The 22,808-nt window shown below is 38.4% G+C and overlaps 2 protein-coding genes across 3 annotated transcripts in view; one reads left to right on the top strand and one right to left on the bottom strand.

Moving 5' to 3' along the window:
• Positions 1–2,362, bottom strand: part of tfap2a (transcription factor AP-2 alpha) — a 13,013-nt gene extending 10,651 nt beyond the window's left edge. The window contains exon 1 of the mRNA XM_037534222.1: positions 2,272–2,362. Coding sequence (XP_037390119.1) covers positions 2,272–2,304 — 33 coding nt within the window. The 5' untranslated portion in view covers positions 2,305–2,362. The remainder of the gene's footprint in view (positions 1–2,271) is intronic.
• Positions 2,363–7,518: 5,156 nt separating this feature from the next.
• bloc1s5 (biogenesis of lysosomal organelles complex-1, subunit 5, muted) lies at positions 7,519–13,559 on the top strand. Of its 2 annotated transcripts, none has more exons than XM_017696163.2 (5): positions 7,519–7,776; positions 8,755–8,873; positions 10,842–10,971; positions 12,124–12,182; positions 12,444–13,559. In XM_017696163.2, exons 1-5 carry the CDS (start codon positions 7,758–7,760, stop codon positions 12,615–12,617), a joined length of 501 nt encoding a protein of 166 aa, XP_017551652.1. In that variant the 5' UTR covers positions 7,519–7,757; the 3' UTR covers positions 12,618–13,559. The 2 variants fall into 2 exon arrangements, with proteins under 2 accessions (XP_017551652.1, XP_017551653.1); XM_017696164.2 differs by having other exon boundaries at positions 7,521–7,776; positions 8,791–8,873.
• Positions 13,560–22,808: the final 9,249 nt, after the last annotated feature.

The following is a 22,808-nucleotide window of genomic DNA, read 5'->3' as shown; positions in this document are numbered from 1 at the left end:
TAGCATATCAGCTTGATTCTCATCTAGCCAACACCAATGAACACACTCAGGTAAAAAACTCGCTCAGAGAATTGGAGTGTTTGGGGAGCTTTGTTTTTCCCCAACTCGCCGAGGTACAGTATAGGTGGAGGGATCGCACTACTACAAGAAATTCAACCCACTCTCACTTTATTTACAACGCTTTATAACACTTTATAAGACACCGTCACGAATCACCTTACTCTGAATGAGCGAGCCCCTGCTGACAATAGCAGCAAAAACTCCCTAAGAGCACGAGGAAGAAACCTGAGCGCAACCAAGACTCAAAGGGGGAACCCAGATAGTCGAACTATGATACGAATAGGACAAGTTTGCAAGAAGAATTAAACAGAGGCACGTAAGAGTGTACAGAAAGAGAAAATCAGAGATAAACCAGTGAACAACTGTAAAAGTCGTTCAGAAATGTGTCAATAAATAAGATGGGTTGTGTTTGACATATAAAGGATGTTAGTAAAATATAAACCTTAATAAAAGACTGTTATTATAGTTTGACCATAGTGAAAGTGATAACATAGACTGTTAGAGAAAATGACGCAGGCACATCATTAGTGCATCGTTATAATATGGGCTAAACACCTATGCTGTAATTTTCCAGCGCTGCACAGTTTCAGGTTTGGGCAGCATTAGCTCAATGACAGCTCTCAAAACTAAGATCCTTTAGCATATCACTGAGCTTTTTTCGGTGCAACGCAAATGCAGCACGCCTCTCCGTCGCCACAGATACTTTGTTGGCGCGCTGATTTTTGTAAACTGTTGTTTTAGGCCCATTGAGAAGCTGAGCCCGTGAGACGCTGCTCTCACTGTTATGCAAAGACGTCGATTCTTGTGCAGGTACAGGAGCTCCATTGAGAGCGGCGTTTTGGAGATGTCAATAATTAACACAACAACGTGCGCTCGTTAAATGTGAATGAGGGACTGGATGAGAGGGGTTTGGCCCCGAGACAGCGGCGACACGAGCACCAGGGGACCCCGGGTCATGGCGCAAAGAGGCATAGGCGACAGGTTTTAGGCGTTGGCCTTCTCCATTTCAGGTCGCTATTATCATTTCGGCGGGGGTAAAAAAAACATAAAGAAGCCCTCAAAACAGCAGTTGTCATTAATGAGAGGGCGAAATGAAACTCACTCACGGAGACAATAAGGGCAGAGAAAAGTGCAGCAGAGGTGGCTGGGAGTGTGTGGCTTTGAAACCGAGCTGTTGAAAACAGAAGGCTGGGCTGAAACTGTGGAGAATATTCGCCCGTCTCGCTGATCGCGGTGGGAAAATTCCGCAACCTGCTATACAATGCAAAATATTCAAATAACCTTCTGCCTCTTCCAGAATAGGCCTATAGGCTGTACCGTCGTTTGGGAAGCTAAATATCATTCAAAATGAGTTCATGTAATTTACTTGGTTAACTTCATTCTTAACTGAGTTAACGCCGACTTTCCTATCACACCAGCTTTCGTGAAGCTGGATGTAATTCATATGACTAATTTATCCGTGTTTTCGTTTGATGCTGCGTAGTGCAATTCCTCTTCACTCCTCAAAACACATGGTGTGATAATTATATTACAATGTACTGCAATATTATAATATTATATAAAATATTAAGATGTATCCACACCCAAATCATACTTAACAGTGAGCAAAATTTTGAAAACAGGGTATAAAGTGCATTAAACCATATATATATATATATATATATATATATATATATATATATATATATATATATATATATATATATATATATATATATATATAGTGTTTTGAAAAGTACAGAATTATCGCCCAAGAATTGTTACTGAGAACCGTTGAAACAGAGGTGTAACACCTCACACCACACCACTATCCTTCAAAATGCATATTTATGACATGCCAAAAAGTTTTCCAGCAGATTGTTCCAGTTCTGTTGGTCTTGTAACCCACGCCTCAAAGGGCCCAAGAGCTGCTTACGAAAAACAACGATTCACGCGTTTTCAATTTTCACTTTGTTTAAAGCAACAGATTCCACACTATTAACTCAAGCTGTGATACAGGAATGCATTTCTGACACTTTTAACAGCGACTGAAGCAGAATGAATCGATCCCTTTTACAAGTGGCAGTGGCAACACCGCATTAAGTCTACCTGTGTTGAAAAGTACAAGCACGCATCCATACACACACACACAGACACACACACACACACACTTACACACACACACACAGACACACACACACGCACCTTATGACCCAAAGGGAGAACACGTACCTGCCAATCACCCATTTTGCCCACTATTGACATGCTCGAGTCTTCTTGCTGGAGAGGACAGATCACGCGCCGTGCTATCTCATTTAGGCTCCTGTCCTTAAGCCAAATTCCACGCTTTACCTGAACAAAATCTACTCACCTGGTCATAAAACCAGGGTGCCACCTCGCCGCGCATGCGCACTGCGCCATGCGTGAGTGAGGCTGAGCTACACCTGAGAAGGTAGAAACACTCCTGAGAAAGGTTCCCAACCCTTTCGCTCTCCACATACAGAGCGCCATTTCCACACATCCAGATCTGGCTGCAGCTGAACTGTTTTATTGCCGCTTTTGTTTTGATCAAGTGAGCTCCGGCTTTATTTAATGAACTTAACTGCGTACACACTCCAAATACATTCTGGAGAGGATTTTGTGTCGAGTTCCCGTTTTTGTAGGCTCTGTAACGGGCCAGCATTTTTCATTATCAAACTACAACCCGGGTTAGTGCAGCACTGGGGTGCTGTATTTGTGAATGTAAAACAGTGAGACCACTAATCAAAGAATACATTTTAATAAAGTGTCATTAGGATCCAGCGCAGGACCTGCAGCTGATTTTCAGTCATGTCTTTTTTATTTTTTAAAGCGGTGTATGTTAAGAGCATACAAAGAACAGCCAAAGAAAAGCTCCCAAAAACTTGCTGATGGTCTAAGGTCACATACCGATACTGTCCGGCCTGAACACAAGAACCTTTCTACATTTCAGAGAGAGAGAGAGAGAGAGAGAGAGAGAGAGAGAGAGAAAGAGAGAGAGAGAGGGGGGGTGGGGGGAGAAAAACAGTATTTGATACATCTCTGCCTGGACTTTTAGATAAACTGGCCGGCCAATCAGAAAGTGACGTGATATCGATATGAAGCAATAAAGACTGATGTAAAATGAAAATATATACTATATATAATTTCAGGTGTTTTCATGTCCAAACTGCACATGTATAACCACCACAACAAGGGTAAAGCGTAAATAGGTTGGGTAAACATAGTTGGCGATTTATTATTATTATTATTATTATTATTATTATTATTATTATTATTATTATAGGCTTATGTCAGAGTTCGAAGCAGCATTTCCATCGACTAATATAGCCTGGAATAAACAACAATAAATATAATAATCCCACTTCTGAACTATATTTTTGAAATATCAGGCAGAAAGAAACAGACTCACTCTCTCAGACTATGGTTTTAACCCTTTTCCCCATTTACGTACATTACCTAGCTAACGGTTATGCCTCGCAGATTACATAGACATTCATCAATCTTCTCTCTGTTTGATAACTTGCCTGGCTTACTGAGCACAACTCGTAGAATGTGCCAAAGTAAATGACCGTGATAGTTGGACCTGCTGTCTCAGTCAATGAAACGATCTCTGTCGCCATCTTTTGGATGCATTGAGAATAAAGGAGTAGATAGTGCAGGCTAAGACTAAACCTAGGCTAAAAAGATCCTCCAGTGGTGATTCAGCACTGACACTGATGCTTAATCCTTGTCCCTGAGTCCAGCCCTAAAACCCGTGTTTAAGGATCTGATAAAAACATTCATTTTGAACTGGACAGGCATTAAAAACTCGGTTAGCCTATAGCTCATGAAGTTAAATGTGGATGCATTTGTTTTTTTTTCTGAAAGTACTGACACTGAAGTGAATTTGTGAATAAAATGATCTTTTTCTTCAGTTGAATTTCAGGCATTTGCATTTATTCACTATTTCTTTTCTGTCCTGTTAATGAAACACTACCGTTTTGCTGTTACTTATCGCTCCATCGACCGAGCTTTAGCGTTTTAGTTCCGACCAAAAAAAACGGAGCCTGGTGACATCCTGTAGAAACAAAAATAATGCGTGGCCACGCCTTATTAACGTGTGGGAACGAGATCCTAAGGCGTGTGAATGAGATTGTTAAGTCGTGGCCATGACTTAGTAAGGCGTGGGAACGATAAGTCGTGGCCACGCGGGGCTCCGTAGAAAAATTACCAATTTTCAGTCCCTATGCTGATAGTTACTGTATGGAGCCTGCGGAAAACTCCCACTGCAGTTCGACATGGCATCGTTTTTTTTGTTGTGGTTGTTTTAATCTGAGATGCCTGAAGATGTTTGGTTGCTACTATCACTTTTTACTTGAGTCATTATTTAACTTAAGTAACTGCTTCTACTGATATGGATTACGGTTCCTCTACCTTTCATGCAGGCGAACGCCAGCTGCTTCGGCTGGAACCTTTAACACAGAAATAGCCAAATCTGCTGATCTCACTCAAAAACGTTCATACAATAAACAAGGTTCTTCGCTCAGACGCAGCACTTTGGGGTCTAAGCAAAACATTATTTTAGCTGCGTGGCTCTGCTTTCACTCCACTGTACAGCGTCGTAAATGAGTTGTTGGGCCAGCTGTAGACTACACTCTTTACACAGGTACAGTGGAAAGCTCTTCGCTTGAGTGGCCTTTTCTGCACGATGATATTTAAGCCACCGGAGTCAGAGGAAGCAAATTCCTTAGTACTGAATGAGAAATTTGCTTCCTTGGACTCCACGATGTTCATTTATGCTTACATGTGTTGTGCATTCTGAAACGAAGCATAGTTGCCGACTGTGCTGTTTTAAAACGGGTTCACACAGAACCATGAACGCTTAAAGAACCCTCTGCACGATGAAATGATTCTTTGCATCGTGAAATAGTTTTTCAGATTGATGGAGAATGTGTTGTATCTGGTTCTATTATAACCTTTTTGAAAAGGGTTCCATGTTGCAACAAAAAGGGTTCTTCTTTTGTGACAATGCCAAACTTGTAGCAATAGAAGAACCCTTTTTGGTGCTACATAGAACCATTTTCAAAAAAGTTCCATATAGAACCAGCACATTCATCAATTTGCCATCGATCTGAAGAACACTTTCACGATGCAAAGACTCCTTTAATCGTGCAGAGGGCTCTTTGAATGTTCATGGTTCTATATAAAACAGTGTACTTGAAGAACCACCTTTTATAAATGTGAATGCCTGATAGTGTCAGCTGGTCTAGGCTTGGAGCAAAAGTCAAGAAGAGCGGGTTTGGCGTTTCATCGATCGTTGATCCTCTGGCGCCACCTCGCGGTTGGGTTTAGAATCGAACTATTCAGCAATCACAAATTGTAGCTGGTGTAATGAGGTTGGATGCTTTACAGAGCGCCAACAAAATCAGTTTAACCTTAGCAGTATGTGTGGCCCAAAACGTTTTCGTGTTAAAGTATCTCCATTTAGAGTTTATGATGAATTGCAAATGTTATTCATTTTCAAAGGGCACAGTCCTAGAATAGTTCAGGCTTGCATTCCATTTAGGGTCCCTAGCATTCGACTAAAGTCAGTGAAAGTCAAGAAACCTCCAGATGGTTGAATCTCTTAATTTGGAACTTCCTTAAAGGTCATCATTATAAAACTAAATAATACTGAAAACCATTCTGAAAAATAAACATCTTCAACTGCACTTGCATGCAAGGACCGTATTTGTTCAGAAGGGTGTTCACAAGCTCTTTTTATGTCCACTCTTTAGCAGTGGTGGACGAAGTACACAAATCACATACTTTAGTTAAAGTAGAGATACCCAAGGTAAAATATTACTCCAGTAAAAGTAGAAGTCCTTATTCTAGACCTCAACTTGAGTAAAAGTACAAACGAATTTGGCTTCAAATGTACTTAAGTATTGAAAGTAAAAGTACTAAAAGATTAATTATGACTCTAATGTCCTGTTATCATTTTTGCAACAAGACTCACTTCATGAACTCATTCTATGTGAAAATACTCCAGTGTCTCTTAGTGTCCAGTGTCTTTTAATAGAACATCATTAATTAGTAATGCTGACATCTATTAAAATGATCATAAGCACAAAACACTGAAGGCAAACAGTTTCCATCAGGTAGGACAGAGTGGATCTGAAATCACTTTTACAAACAAGTTTCAGTTTAAGATTTCTTTGTAACTTAGTTACAAGTTGAATAAAAACTTGCTTTAAACACAGGATCAAAAATAAGTTTTCCTTCACTATATTGATCTGTAGGTCTCTGTTCATAAACATAAACTAACTGAAACTAATTTACTATAAAATGAAAGTGTTTTTATGAATTCAGAAAAAAAGAAACGTATTTCTATATTGTGGTCTATTTACAGGTTAGGTTAGTTCCATCATTGATGTTCTTTCTTGGCACTTCTTTTGTTTCGACATTTTTATACATGCAAAAACCAAAAGGAACGACAGTTTTCTCAAAATGTTTTGCAGTAAAAAGTACGATATTTGACTTTGAAGTGGAGTGAAAGTAAAAAGTCACCCAAAATGGAAATACTTAAGTAAAGTACAGATATAGAAAAAAACTACTTAATTACAGTAACGAATTACATTTACTTAGTTACTGTCCACCACTGCTCTCTAGCGAGTGCACCCTTTGGTGAAGACTGCAGGCATGTGATCTCAGAGGCAGCCCCTTACCCAAACTTCTTTGACTTACATAAGAACAGATTATGAAATTAGTTAAAATCTATTTGCTTATTAAATCAATGACTATAGCCGCCACGTATCACACATGCAGAACTTGGAACTGTCTCAAACACACTTTTAAACATAACACTCTCAAGGACTCAACTGCATGTTGTTGACGTCACAAAAATGTGGACTTCTAGCTACTTCAGACTGCTTAGTGACAGTATTGTAGTTAGTGTGTTATAGAAAAGTAGCTTACACTCTTCAGAAAGGTGATTCTTTAAGAGTTCTTTAGTACAGACAGTGGTTCAGTGTAGAACCATGAACACTCAAAGAGAGAGATGTTCAGAATGATGGAATATGTGTTGAAAGTGGTCCTATAGAGCACCAAAAAGGGTTCTTCTATTGTTATAAGCTTGACATGGTGACAAAAGAAGAATCCTTGTTGGTCCAATATAAAATAATTTCCAAAAGGGTTCAACATAACACATTTTCCAGCAATCTGAACAACCACTTCACCATGCAAAGAACCATTTAAGTCTCTCCACAACCTTCTTCGATCACATACACATACAATGCTGGCAAAATGCCAACTAAATTTTGAACTTTTTTTTTTTGGTATGAAATTTGTTTATTTGTATCCTTTCTTATAAACTCATCTGTTTAACCCTGCAGTAACCAGGGATTATAAAAAGACTGACCACTTTAGTGTGCAGGATAAATCTAGAGGCATGTACCTCTAAAGAAGCCAGCAGCAATACCGCCAATAGAGACTTTTATTTTGAAGGGAATTTAAGTAGCTGTTATGCGCAGAAGAACGCTGTCAAAGTAGTTATTGTTATTTACCTTGCCAGTTTGCGCGATTATTGACGCGATAATGTAAATATATGTACCATGTGAAATAAGCCCATGTTTGGTGTGTTGTGAGGAAACAGCGGCTTTTATGCACTCGTGCGCTTAATTCTAGAGAGAGAGAGAGAGAGAGAGAGAGAGAGAGAGAGAGACACACATCTCGTGACCATGGACAAAATAACCAAAGGTAAGTAAAGCTACTTTCCTAGCTGTATCTAAGAAATAAACATGACACAACTTTATAATTCGAAAATAAGAAGAAAGTAAGCGTATGTTAATGTTACAAAAATATGGTCCGTTTAGATAGCTAGGTGAAGCTAGTGAATCTAAGGCCTCAGTCAATGGCAGGAAAAAAACTCTGAAAGAGCTTAAAACCAACCCTCAAACGAGATCTAACTCTCTTTCGGTGGACAACCAATAGTGGAATTATTATACCGTTCGTGGAAGTTTAATTGGAAAAAAAGCAGAGAAGCTCAGATGCTACGAAAGCAAGATAAAATAATGACTAATATTAAAAAGATTAAAAGGTAGTTATAGGTAGGTGGACAAATGATTGGATAAGATGCACACTGGACATTTGCGAACCTATAAGTATAACAACAGCTTACACCATACAGTATGTATGTATACTAGTCATGGTCATTGTTTAGAGGTGGTCCTGGAACCGACTGACCTTAAATCAGTCGAAGGGATAACAGAATCTTTATCATGAAACCAAAATATTTTGAAACGTCATGTTATTTTACAGAAAGTTATTTGAATTTTTAGGCGTGCGCCAAATAAGAACTACAATCCTCTGAACAGTCACAGTAGAATTTTCCCTGGATGGACTTCACCTTCAGAAACTAGCCTCATAAACAAGCCCTAAAATGTGTTTTGTAGTATTTTTATTCGGCTATTTTGACCTTAATAGGCTCCAGCTCCCCCTGCAACCCTTGAGAATAAGCAGCTTAGAATATGTGTATGTTTGTGTGTGTATTTTGACCTTAAAATCAAGAAGATTATTTAAGCTGTAAAATGTCTAGAGCAGTTTTTTTCAGTCACTTTAATGGTACATGTTAGTAGATGGACGGGCTTGTTTTAGAAATAACAACAGCAAGTAAATAAGCAAATTACATTGTCATTTCTTTGAAAGTCATTTTCAGTTCTCATTTAACAGAATTAGACTGCTGTGTTTTGTGGTGTGCTTGTTTATTCACAGATGTTGGTGACATTCAGTCCAGGCTGCTGGACCACAGACCAGTCCTACAAGGGGAGATCAGGTACTTTGTAAGAGAATTTGAGGTGAGGTTCTTTCTCTTTCTCTTTTTTTGCCAACATAATTAGTGTTTATTCTTTTCATCATCACACTGCCACCACTGACCTGTACTATTGTCACCAAACAGCATGACTTCACAGATTAAAGGGCCTATATGCTATATTTTTCTTATATTATTCAATTAGTTATTTTTACCTGAGGTCCACTTATATCATTTGTGTGCTTTTGTATCATCATTTTCCAATATCTTGTTATCCTTTAGGATTAAACAGGCTGTTTTTTACTGTGCTTTTAAGACTGATATATGTAAAAACCTTCTGTTCTGATTGGCTGCACTGTATTGTGCCTTATTCAAAAAGCAGTCCAGGCTGACCCGCTCCTTATGATCTAAATATGAAGTTATAGCTAAATTGTTAAAGACGTTCTTGTGTGGAATTTCCTGCTTACAGCTTTGGATATAATAAATGACTTTATGTTCATGTGGTTTTGGTTGGAAACGGTACAAATGCACTGTAGGCCTGGGAAATAAGATAATGCAATCAGATATCATCAATGATTGACATGTAAACTGCTGACGAGAGAGAAAGAAAACCAGAGAGGCAGACATGGAAACAAGATTGATTCCAAAATTGATGAAACTTAACGGACTGCTGTTGTTAAAAATAGCTCAAATATTTTGGTGAACATTTAAAATTACTTTTAACATGCGTTCATTTGTAAACTATTTATTTAAGACCGACAGATGTCTATAAGCCATTAAAGTCCACTTTAATGGTGACCACGCTTACTGGTAAAGTTGTATCCACTGCTCTCCACTCTTTCAAATACAGTGTAGACTGAAAAAGACTATGAGATTGTGTATGTCACTACAGAATCTCCCCCTGTGATGCTGTTTTATTTAATTTATTTATTTTTTAAAATTCAATTCTTAGCTCAGTCTGTAACTTTAGTTGATGTTCTTCACTTGGTTCCAATGTAATATTATCTCAGTCTAGGACTAACAAAGTTAAAAGGTGATCATCACTGTTTTGGGAACGAGACCTGACAGAGAACAAGAGAGGACAGCTTGCTAAATAATTTTAAATAATAGACACACAATGTTTTATTCAGTTTTACAGTGTTTTACAGTTTAAACCGTGTTCTAGTATGGGGCCTTAAAAAGCTGCTAGGCAACAGTAGAGTAAATTCCCCACTCTCTCTGCTACTGTCACAGAAGAATTCGCAGCATATTCTGTACAGCTTAAGTGTCCTGGTGGTTTAGATGAGTTCAGTCTTTAAAATCATAAAAAATATAGTAGTGCATGCTTTTCCAATAATATCTATAGCAGAATTCCAAAGTCACTGAGCTATAACAGTAGAAAATGCCTTGTTTCTCTTATAAAGCAAATGGGCATGGGTTTGGAAATCACTCTTTTTGAGCACATATTGCAGCATAAAGTTTATCTGGCAGGGGGTGCATTGATAGCCCAACTAGGAAACATTGTGTTAATTATTTTTAGATATTGCCAACACCTGATGTGCTGGGAATAATGCTTTTGGTTTAGTTTAGTTTTACTTCCATCAAAGATGATGTGCATTAGATCTAAGAGAGTAATGTTTTCATCCAGTTAGAAGCGTAGCATATGCTCATATCCATTTTTTTGGCATGAGAGGAAGAAATTAAAAGGGACTTTAGCCAGCAGTGGTCATATGTGCCCGCGACCCTGAGGGACAAGCGGCATAGAAAGTGTGTGTGTGTGTGTGTTTGGGGTCATGTATGGCTGCTGAATAACTAAAATACAACCATATAGTACAAGCACAGCTATCAGCAGCTACTGTTTCTTTTCTTTCTTTTTTTTTTTTACTTGGAATGTAAGGACTTTTCCACTTGTAATTACAAAACTACAAATTTTACAGAACTGGCAGTTCAATGTATGGAGCTTCTGCGTGTATGGGAGAGATGTAGATTCATTTTTTCCATTCAGCTGTAGTTAATGTTTTTTTTTTCTCTACAGGAGAAACGTGGCTTCAGGGAGTGCCGTCTGCTAGAAAACCTGAACAAGATGGTGGCTGAGACCAACGAAGAAGTACTGCCCAAATGCAAAGAGTGCATGCAGGATAATTTGTGTGACATATTTACCCGATGTATGTGTACTGCTGTGTATTTGTTTATTTGTGTCACAAAAAGCTGTTATGGGCTGAATGCAGATAGTAGTGTTTGGATTCTTTAGCTGCAGTAACTGTTACCCTACAGGGTGTTCAAAGAACACTGTTGTTTATTCCAATGCATGGTAGTAAGGAAGCTCAGCATTCAAACTCACGTTATTCATATATAATCTTCAATTATTGCTAGTGACAGTTCTTAGACTAGTTGGGTCAGAATATTTGAATAGGAACGAAAGTAATTTAGGATTTTTGAGATGCAAATTAGCTTCTCTTGTTTTGTTTTTAGCTCTGAACTATGAGCTGTCTGAACTCTGCAGACAAATGAGAAGCAACGAAACACCCATGTGTGGTGTACATGACATCACAACCACAAATAACTGGCAGTCTCAAATCTGTCTCAAGTCTCAAGCCAGAAAACATGGGCATGCTGGTGTTCTTGGACAAAGGAAAAAAACAGACCTGGAACTTGCATTGTAGAATAAAATCATAATTCAAATTTAAGTCGCAATATTTGTCAGAAAAACTACAACTAGATCTTTTTCCCAAATCATTCAGCCGTACTGTGTGCTATGTTTTGTCAGATGCAAAACACAGCGGTAGTCTGTCATCTCAAGAGTAAAGATTTATTTTAGGTAATTATTCAAATATATTTCTAATACACACACACACAAACACATCTTCTAAGCCGCTTCTTAGGGCAGAAGGCAGGATACACCCTGCACAGGTTATATTTCTAATAATGCCTTAGAAATTCTGAAATGCCCATCCCTAATTTAGTTGATAAGTTACATTTAGAAATGTAAAATGCAAGACATGCATCTTCCAAGTTGGACTTGAATCCTGTTTCGGGTCCTGGATATCTTAATCATTGGAAATTCTTTTTCAAGGGCCAGCTTCTGCGACCGAGATTAAGCCTGACACAAGCCTGAGACTTTCAGTGGGAACTCAACGTTAACATTTAATTTAATCCTACAGAAGGCTTAGTCTATGTCTAGGAAATTAACCCTAAAAGAATTGTTGTACTTATTGATTTTAAGCACATAACAGCTTTCCAAGTCAGAAAGTCATAGCCTAGCATGACATAGTTTGTACATTAATAAATAAAGGAAAAAAAATCTTTCTTTTATGAAGTGGAAGCTGCCAATCATATGACACAAAGGATCCAGCAGAGGGAGCTAGAAGCCCAGAATGTAAGTTTATAGACTTGTCCTGTGTTCTTACTTGTCTCAAGGAAGGCTGCTATTAAATCAGTGTCAACAGTTTGCATGTAAATGGTACGGTTCTTTAGAAGCATTGAAAGTAATCTCAAATTGCATCGCTTAATTATGAATGAGTGAATTGTTATTGAGAAATTTCCACAAAGATCTATTAAATATGAAACTATTTAAAAAATTATAAGTAAGTTAGTACTTTTCTGTTTACCAAAACTGTTCATTTATGTTTGCTCATAGAGCACACGTCTGCAGGAGTATATGGAGAGGCGAAGAGAGGACTGGGAGGAGTTCCTGAAGGAGCAGACTCGACTGAAGGAGGAGGTGGATGAAGAGCATGCAAAAGCTGTGGGCAGACTTAGCACCCAGTACAGTGAGATGAAGAAAGATCTTACCAAGTTCTCCCATTTTTAAGCCTTGAATGTTCCGGTTAATATACGGTATTTATAAATACGGTCTATAAATACGGTCTGTCTGTTGTGCAGGGGGACTTGTGGTCGGCTGTATATTAAATCCCATCTTTATTAATTAACACATGACCTTTTGAGAGTTCCTGGTTCTATATGGAACCATTACATTTTCTAAAGAACTCTTGAGGAACTATTGTTTCTGTAATTGCTCAGGGGTGTACATACCTGGCATATATGACAAGTACAAAAGATGCTATGTTATCTTAAAAAGGAACTAACAGTTTTTTAACATTTCTGTGTATTTATTCATTAGTTTGAACATCAATCAGAGTGGTTTAATGTGAAATGCACCATTCTAGAGGAACGTCAGAGAGCTGAAGCATTCAATATCTCTGAAAGCTGGAGAACAGGAAATGTTACAGAAAATGTTTACAAACATCTTGCCTGATGCCTGAGACATTTTACAATTTTGCTATGATAGCTACAGTTTTGGTGTAGAACCTGTTTTTAAGATCCATTTATAGTGGAGAGGTTCACGCATTGCATTTTAAGGCAAAATAGTATCCAAAGAATTTTTTTTTCCCAGACGTACCTCTTCATATTATATAAAATATTTGAAGACATGTAGGTGCACTGGTAGGTTTGGGTAGCAAATCCATGCCTGTATTTATTTTGGAGACATCACAACTGTAAAGAAATCAGAAGTGTCCACGTTTCTCTGCAATGCACCATTTCCCATCAAACCACTCTGATTGACTTTGTTAACAGCTTAACAACTGAAAAAAATTGTGAAATTTCTCTTTAAAGCCTGTGTGTTTGTCAGAGCACTAAAAAAACTAGAGGCATGTGACATGCTGTATGCCAAGATAGTGAAATAGTATCCCATTACAAAAATGCCATTTTATTATTAACAGAGCTTGTGAATAAATACTCACTTTCAACTCTCTCCAGCTGCCACAGATGACTGAGGGGGGGGGGGGAGGGGGGAGGGGGGGGAGCCAGCTGCAATATATAGTGTTTTAACTCTGCTAATGTTTAAGAAGTTGGAATCAGTTGGATTGTTAGTGTTCTAAGGGTACAGATTATTCCTCATTGACACTAGCTAGTTAAAACTATGTCCAAGATGTATATGCCTATCGTTTCTGTTTAAAACTGCCACTTGTGCTGGCTCTGTGTGGTATATAGATCTAATAATATCCTGCACAAGGGTGCTGTACAACTAATGTAGTACTGTTCAACCACCCTACAAAATGACATTTGTGACCATCACTACTGAGTGGGCAGGAAAATGAACTGTGATTTCAGAGAAGATAGAATGCATTTGTCTTTGTAATTATAAAGTTGATTAAACACAATATCAAAAATTGTCAACCAATCACATTACATAAGGAAACCAAAGCCAATGGCAACATGTATTTGGTATTTTTTGATGACTTCTAACTGCTGAAAAGGCAGTCTGAGACTTCTTTTGTGTTGAAATGACCCATTGATGCTCACCAGTCTACTCTGTGTAATATGAAGAACATGATACTGAATGTCTTACTCATTCACTTCATTTACATTTATATTTACAGCATTTAGCAGACACTCTTATCCAGAGCGACTTACAAGAAGTGCTTTGTCAATCTAGAGAAAGTATCTTTCATATTCATATACCTACAATAGTTTATCAAGCATACTATCATATACAAAAGAGATCACTGTAGGACCAACGCTGGCCAGATATAATCCTGTGGTGGATCATTCTCAGAACAGCAGTGACACCAACACAGTGTGCATTAACCTTGTACAAGTGTATCAGACACAGAGGGGGTTTAGAAACACCTAAATATCACTGTTACATTGAGAAAAACCTGCGCACCAAAAATATCCAGCCAACTTCAGCATCAGAGAGCAAAGCGTTTTAATTTGCATCTAAACTGTAGCCGTAACACTTTTCTTAAAATGAAAATGAACCATCTTGGCTTTTATATGTACCTGTCAAAGACAAATTTAGTCATAAAATCACATAGTAGAAGTAGAATGAAGAAGTAGAAATCTGTCATTACCAATTATGCTCACTCCATATTTATTCAAGGTTTGTCACATTAGCATTATTTGGTTTAACTGTGACCATCTGCCAAACTATCGTAACCTTACAGTACCCCACTATGCTATATCAGCCTTCAGGTTTGAATGAAGGCCAAGTGCTGACACGTCAGTGAAGAGGACAATGTGTGTTTGTGTTGGTATGTACGTATGTGTATACACGTATTTTGAGGAGTGGTGGTAGCAGCAGATTTTTTTTTGAGGCAGGGCACAGCATAGCATGTAATCCACTTGGTCATCTCTCTAATGAGAAGTGATGCAGCGGAAACGAGGCACTCATTCACCAACAAGGAGGCTTTCATCTCCAACCATTTGCTCTCACAGCGAGCTAGGCTGCACATCGTCCAGGGAAAGGTCAAACATGAAGTCACTGGATGAATTAATCATAAGCGTGTGATCATCACCCTTTCACCTATTGAACAGTTCGGTCAGTGATTTCAATCTTTTAATCCAGTCTGTGTTACTTTATTGACTGAATATGTTGCTAAATCACAATTCATTCTTGGCTGATACTTTCTCAACTGATGTACTGATGTACCTTCATATATTTGTTACAGTTCCCCAAATATATTTTACTTCATCTCTGTAAATACCAAATACATTAATCCAGCCGTGACCTATCTTACACTAAATTGCCATTTTATTAAGCATACCTATCTTGTACCTACACTTTTTGGTCATTGTGTCAAGTACACCTGCCATATTGGTACACAACTACTGCAGCCCAGCCCTGTTGATCTACCACTCTGCTTAGTTTGGCTGAGCTGGAACACCTGATCCAAGTAATGAAGGCCTTCTATGACACCTAAAGGTACTATAGCATCTTTAAAGGGCAGCAATGAGTATTGTTTATTCATTTGAGCTCCAGCTACATGCAATTAACAAAAGAAGACAATTTGTTTATTGCAATCATTTACATGGCAATTAATCACCAGATTAAATTTATTATGATAGTTCTCACTCGACAAAGGAAAACTCCTGGTCCAGGGGGAAAGTTTAAAACAAGCCACAAACATCCCACAAACAAAACATAACAAAAAAGAACGTAAAGCAATAGCCCAAAATGGAAAAAGCATTCTTATAGTGGACAAATACACACATAAACCACTTACTGGCTACTTTAGTAGACACCAACATCTTGTAAGTGTAAGGTTAGAGACTATAGCTCATCTTTTCCCCATGCACAATTTGTGTTAGTCATTCTGTATTCCTTTGACGCTACTCAGTTTCTGACCACAGGATCACTGTTGGCTGGATATTTTTGGTGCGCAGGTTTTTCTCAATGTAACAGTGATATTTAGGTGTTTCTAAACCCCCTCTGTGTCTGATACACTTGTACAAGATTAATACACACTGTTGGTGTCACTGCTGTTCTGAGAATGATCCACCACAGGATTATATCTGGCCAGCGTTGGTCCAACAGTGATCTCTTTTGTATATGATAGTATGCTTGATAAACTATTGTAGGTATATGAATACTGGCAACTGTATATTGATGGACTATAGTTTAAGAAACTGGAACTGTAAAAGTTAATGTTCTGAGAGTACACTGCATCTTTTTTTCTGTTCTATGTAAGATTCAGAAAACCTGCTCAAAACCCTAATCTGGAATTAGTGCCCAGCTCAGGGGCCATGTAGTAGTAAAACTCATCAGAAAGGTCAGCCTGCAGAAGCAGTGACTCAGGGCCTAATGCAGTTCTCAACAGAGGCTGCCTCACTTCTGCTCACTGACCCTGGAGGGAGGCTCCCTCGGATGTAGTGGTTGGTTCAGGAAATGGTGCTTTGCGCCACCATTTCCTGTCTGTTCCTCTCAAGACAGACCTTCTGTCCGGCAAAATGGGAGCAAAGCGCGCCTGCTGCTGGGGAATTTTATCAGGCCCAGGCCTGCCGCGCCAGTGCTCCAGGAACCCGAATTTGTCTGATTTTTTTTTCTATCAGTGTCGCAGAGGTCTTCCTGTTTTGGAAGGAGTGCAGTGATCCCAGTCAGAAACCGGAGCAGCATGCCAACATAAATTGCACAGGAGAAAGGCAGAAAGAGCTGGTCTGTCAAAGGAGAGCACCGAGATCAGATGTCTGATCTACGTTCCTGCTTGCTCTGCCTTCCTTCAAACAAAAGGACATCCACAGTTCTCCAAAGGAGAAGTGCATGTCACAGCAGTTATAAACCATAATGTAATGAGTTCAATAAAGGATGATGCACAGTAGACCACAAACTCAAATTCAATGCTGTGAGTTAATCACATAAACTAAGCACAGTTTACTCTCAAACTCTCAGCACAGAGAACTACTATCCTCTCTGTCCCAATCTGGTCCCTGGCAGACAGCAAGGCCAGGCCACATTTCCATAACTACTTCACCCACATTTTAATTATAAGAAGAAACCACTGCAGGACATGAACTGTCTTAACCAACCAAAACTCTTGACTAAACTAACATAATCACTACATTTTAGCCTCCAAATGATTTTAGACTAAAATAACTCCCTCAGTGTTCTACAATATTATAATCATAATTCTGATTAAGTATGTTGTTTGTGATTTGTTAACGTAATCACAGCAGAATTCCACAAAGCACTTGATTAGTCAGGTTTCAGTGTACTCATAGCTTTTACTAGAAGGGAATGCCCCAGACCTAATAATTCCTGGAACAACAAAATACATGTCTATAATCTTTATTTTTGCTTCATCGATGTACTTATTGTATTTATGCTCAGCAAATAATGTAGTCAAGTGTTAAGTCATTATTAAGTTTTAGTTGCAAACAAAAAGGGTTAAAATCTTGTAATGCCCATTGGACAATTTTCATATCAGGATTTGTCTCCCGGGCGGCACGGTGGCATGGTGGGTAGCGCGGTGGCCTCGCAGCAAGGAGGGCCTGGGTTCGATTCTCCTGCCGGGTGACCGGGGTCCTCTCTGTGTGGGGTCTGTGTGGGTTTCCTCCGGGTTCTCCGGTTTCCTCCCACAGTCCAAAGACATGCAGTCAGGCCAATTGGACGTGCTAAATTGCCCCTAGGTGTGAGTGACTGTCTGTCTGTCTGCCCTGCGATGGACTGGCGACCTGTCCAGGGTGTATCCTGCCTTCCGCCCGAAGACTGCTGGGATAGGCTCCAGTGACGGAGAAGCGGCTTAGAAAATGGATGGATGGATTTGTCTCCCTCCTGGAATCTAGGTAGATATAGCCAAAAAAGCTCTCCTGCTGTTTAGGACTTCTGGACCTGGGCAAAAGGCCTTACATATTAGGTTAACTACCAAGTCACAAGGATGTAACAGTGGAATAAACCAGTCATATTTTGATTTCCAATGGGTGGGACAAATTTTTTGAGAAAAAATATCACTCCAGTCTTTCTGGATGTCCTGTGAGCAGTAGTCTAACCAGGTTTTAGTCAAGCAGCAGAATTGAAAAACAAGCAGTAGCTCTATGCCAGGGCTCTACACTGAAGGAGTCACTCTAAAACTGCAACATACTACGAGATTAAAATATATATTACATTCTGTTTCAAGCTTTAAATGTCTATGTTTAATCTAGAATGGTCAAAAAAATGTAAATCTGCTTAGCACTAATGTACTATTTGAAATAATAATATAGTGGTGGACAGTAACTAAGTAAATGTAATTCATTACTGTACTTAAGTAGTTTTTCATGTATCTGTACTTTACTGAAGTATTTCCATTTTGGGCGCTTTTTACTTTCACTACATTTTGAGAAATCTGTCGTTCCTTTTGGTTTATGTGTCAATACAAAAGAAGTGCAAAGCAAGAAAACCAATCAGGGCACAGCGGTCTCTTTGTTTTGAGCTTGTTTTGACCTGTTGGAAATACAGACACAGTGCAAGCACATGACAGCGCAGCAGCGTAAAATTTTGGGAGTATCTATTCAACATAAATGATGAACTAACCTAATTTTGTTTAAATAGTCCACAATATAGAAATATGTACACATATGCAGTCGTGACTGACGCGTCTTTTTTTTTACTTTATACAAACATGATTTCATTTTATAGTAAATTTGTTTTGGCTAGTTTATGTTTATGAACAGAGACCTACAGATCAATATAGTAAAGGAACTCATTTGTGATCCTGAGTTTAAAGGCAGTTTTTATTAAACTTAAACCTATAACTAAGTTGTAAATAAATCTTAAACTGAAACTTTGCTTGTTTGTAAAAAGTGATTTCAGAGCCACTCAGTTCTACCTGCTGAAAACTGTTTACTTTCAGTGTTTTGTGATAATTTTAATAGACATCAGCATCACTAATTAATGACATTCTATTAAAAGACTGGTTCACCAAGAGAGACACTGGACTATTTTTTTAATGAGTTAATGAAGCGTGGGTCTTGTTACAAAAACAGTAATAGGACATTAGAGCCATAATTAATCTTTAAGTATTTTTACTTTTGATACTTACATTTGAAGGCAACCTTTGCCACCTTTGTACTTTTACTCAAATGGAGGTCTAAAGGGAGGAACTTCTACTTTTACTGGAGTAATATTTTACCTTGTGTGTCTCTATTTTAACTCAAGCACATGGTTTGTGTACTTCGTCCGCCACTGTAATAATAGTATAGTAATTATTAGTAATATAATAATAATGATGGGTGCTAGCGAAAGGTGTATTTTTCCCTTTTGCTTTTTTTCCTTTTTTGTTTTAAAATGTATGGCTTGGATTGAATTAATAGCATGAATAGTTGCAGTAAACCACTGAGCTGTAGATTAAAAACCATGCTTATTCTGTCTGTGAGTTAAAATGCTTGACAATCACTATCACTCACCCAGCTGCAAGTCATATGAGCATTTAGCTGAGGAGCAAACTGGCTTAGAAATGTCTGCTACAGATGAAGACTCTGTGCAACCATAAAGTTGAACAGCTGTGCAGCTCCTTTTCAACTCCAGCCCAAGCCTGTGGTTTGGGTTTCTCATTAAACTGAAATAATATGTAAAAGTAGTCTTAATATCTAAGAAAGTAAATTGCAATCTTGTGCTGTTCAACTATGGCCCTGTTCTATTGAGTCTCATGACTCCATGCTAGCTACTTTTTCCACCTTTATCCTTCTCTGAAGTGAAGAACAAAGGCCAGCTGCTGCAGTGTCCACAGGCCAGGGCCACATGTCAGCAATAAAACAAAGATTCTTATATTTGCAATGACTATTATATGATGTTGGTGTATGATGGAACTTGCACCTAGAAGATGTGATCTTTCAGGATTACACCTTTTATTTTGAGTCAAAATTTTCAGCCTGAGCTATAGATTGTTCAATAGTCTTAATTTTACTTTGTCACCTGAGAAACTGAGTCATAGTCATATTTAACTTCTATGTATTCCTTTGTTATGCTGTTTTCTGAGTGAAGTCCACATATAAGAGATAAAAGTAATGATATGGAAAACTAGGCCTAATGTCCAAGAACTGCTCAGCTACTGGGTCCCATGACTTGCTACTTTTTACCACTACCTCTGAAGTAAAGAACAAAGGCTGGTTGCCGCAGAGCTCTTGGGCCTGAGCTGTACACTGGTCTCACTTTACTCCTACCATCAGGAACAATAAACACTTGCTGCAGCTCAGCAAAGCTTCTGGAAATCTGACGGAGGCCCTTGGCACTTTTCAAGCTGCTAAATTAAAACTGCATTCATCATCTTAGTGAACGAGAGAGGTGAGGCAATGGGGGTTTGTGAAAGGAGGGGTGGGAAGGGGACCATTTTATTATTCACCACAAACCGTAAGTAGCGAGAGTATTAATTTCAAGAGCTATTCATTATAAGCAGTTTGAGTTTGCTCCCTGTGCCAATTGTTCTCTGACTATTGTGTCTCTTTATAACCATCATGCTCCGTTATTGCCCCACACAAATGAAAACAGCGGCGAGCACTTGGGTGTGCTACCCAGTTAATAAGCCCGTCTTACAGCTCCATGGGGGCCGGGCAGATGGGTCTTGAGTGCACAGTAAAACAGGTGGTAATATGAATTCTTTGGCACTGGCAAATGTTCCCCCTGAGAGCCAGCTGAAGCAGAGGAGGAGGGAATCAGTCTGAGCTTGGCCAGCAGGCCAGCAAATGATGGATTCAGTTCCTTTTCATTCACTTTTAGAGCAAATGAGTCAAAGTATCTCCTCACATCTCTGACCTTTCAAGCAAAACTCAAGAAAGAAAATGAAAAAATAGCATAATAACAGCATATTTCCACATAAGAGATTATGTCACTAGGATTGATGTAAATCATCTTTAGCCTTTAAATGACCTCTCTGCGATTTGACCAGTTCAGTGTATGTGTGTGTTTGCAAGGGGTAGGTATTTTTCACTAGTCCAGACAGGACCCTTCACCCTAACTGTGCCAAGTCCAGAAGAACACAGATAAGAGTAGTATCAACAACCCCCTTCCTCAGTCAATCACTCTCTAAACAATGGACAGCCTGGCCAGAGAGAATGCCCTGTCACTGCCGACTCGCCACTGCATGTTGTCGTCTCTAGAGGAATGTCTGGACTCTGTGCCAGCAGCACCTCTACAGATTTTCAACTTTCCCCCAGTCCTGCAGACACTGTCTGTAGATAAGCATTTTTTGGCTAGTGTTTTCATTTCATTTACAATCTGTAATTTTAATAAACAGTGTGCGACATTCATCACTGTGTGATTCTAAATGTGGAATCAAATTTCTTGGATCAGTGGAAGGTTATCTAGATGTGTTTCACAAAGTAGGATTTCTCAATTTAGTAAATAATAAAGTACACCATGTGTCCGATTAAATCAAAAATTGCTTTCACAGATCTGTTTTTGGAGTTTTAGATACTTTGAAGATTCCCGTATGAAGTCCCATTGGCTACTGCATATATAAGACACGAGACAATGTAATTTTTTTCTTTTTTTAAATCATAATGATCTAACTTTTTATATTAAATAATGACATCATACATAACATTTCATTTTAAAGAATGAAATCGTTCATTATATTTAATGCCGTTTAAATAAGAATAGCTTTTGCAATATTTACAGTCATCAGTATTTTATATAATAATCATTGTAAGATTATATATAATAAGCCCAGCATTATATGTAGTTAAAAAGCAACTCCTAGTTTGACCAATCAGTGCTTCATTAAATTGTGCTCATGATGTAATTGATGATATTAAGTCTCTGTGGTGGCTGTGAAGGTGTCAAAGAAAAATATGGATCCAAGAAATACTTGTTACTTTTTTATTGTTTTTCTGTTCATTTGAATTATGAATATGACTTTATTATGTATATTGTCATAAACCCACTGCTGAATTAAATTGTTTAAACCTTTGCTTAGATGCTTAGAAGACTTTCGCACAGTACTGTAGTTGCCTTAAAATTTGAGTTTTATTATGCTTCAAATTATGACTGAACAGAATGAAACACACACTGTTCTGTTACTTTACTATTACACATTCAGTGAACCTGAAATTTTAAAATGAGCCAGTTTAATCATTTTTATTTGCTCCCTCTCTCTGTCTCTCAGTGTGAGGGGTGGGTGCATTTGCCCCTGAATGTAACTGTGTCAGGGTAAATTGTGTGAAATGATCACATTATAAAGCTTGGAGCTGATTAAAAAATATTCAGGACTGAAGCCCTGGAAGGCCAGGCCAGGCCACATATCTGTTTGGGATCATGTCTGAACTGAGCATTTTCAAAACTGTCCTAGTGATCAACGTTGTTTTTGATTTGTTTCTAAGAGAAATGGTCTGGACAGCAGATGTCAATACTTCATCTTTTTTCACCTAAATGCATCCAGTATTTATTCAGTAACAGCCAAATGTAGGCTGCCAGGTATGTCAGATATCATTTACTGATAGTCTAGAATTTACTAGACTAACATGAACCCATCATTTCAGCAATTTGATGTAGGGTTTCTAATGGTTTTCTTGTCCATCAGCAGTGAAATTATTTTACCTTATTCTCAACTTGAATATGATGCCAGTGTCAGCTTTAGAGTTGCATTCATGGTGAACCTATTTTTTTTTTGTCACATAAAGGAAAGCTTTTTTGATTGGTAGAAGATTATGGAAAAGCCATCATCTGTGTACATTTCGCTTATTATTTACCGTCATACAGATTTAAGGCAGTAAGTCAAGCAGCAGAGCTATTATAAAAACAAAAAAAATA

Source organism: Pygocentrus nattereri, chromosome 24, assembly GCF_015220715.1.
Source record: "Pygocentrus nattereri isolate fPygNat1 chromosome 24, fPygNat1.pri, whole genome shotgun sequence".
Lineage (NCBI taxonomy): Eukaryota > Metazoa > Chordata > Actinopteri > Characiformes > Serrasalmidae > Pygocentrus > Pygocentrus nattereri.
Note: the sequence above shows the minus strand (reverse complement) of the source record. Positions and strands in the feature narration are given on the sequence as shown.

Bases quoted from the DNA above. Each gene is read 5' to 3' on its own strand.
- bloc1s5 (XM_017696163.2), top strand. The intron at 8,874-10,841 runs GTGAGGTTCTTT...TTTTCTCTACAG, and splicing joins ACTTTGTAAGAGAATTTGAG to GAGAAACGTGGCTTCAGGGA. The intron at 10,972-12,123 runs GTATGTGTACTG...TCTTTTATGAAG, and splicing joins GTGTGACATATTTACCCGAT to TGGAAGCTGCCAATCATATG.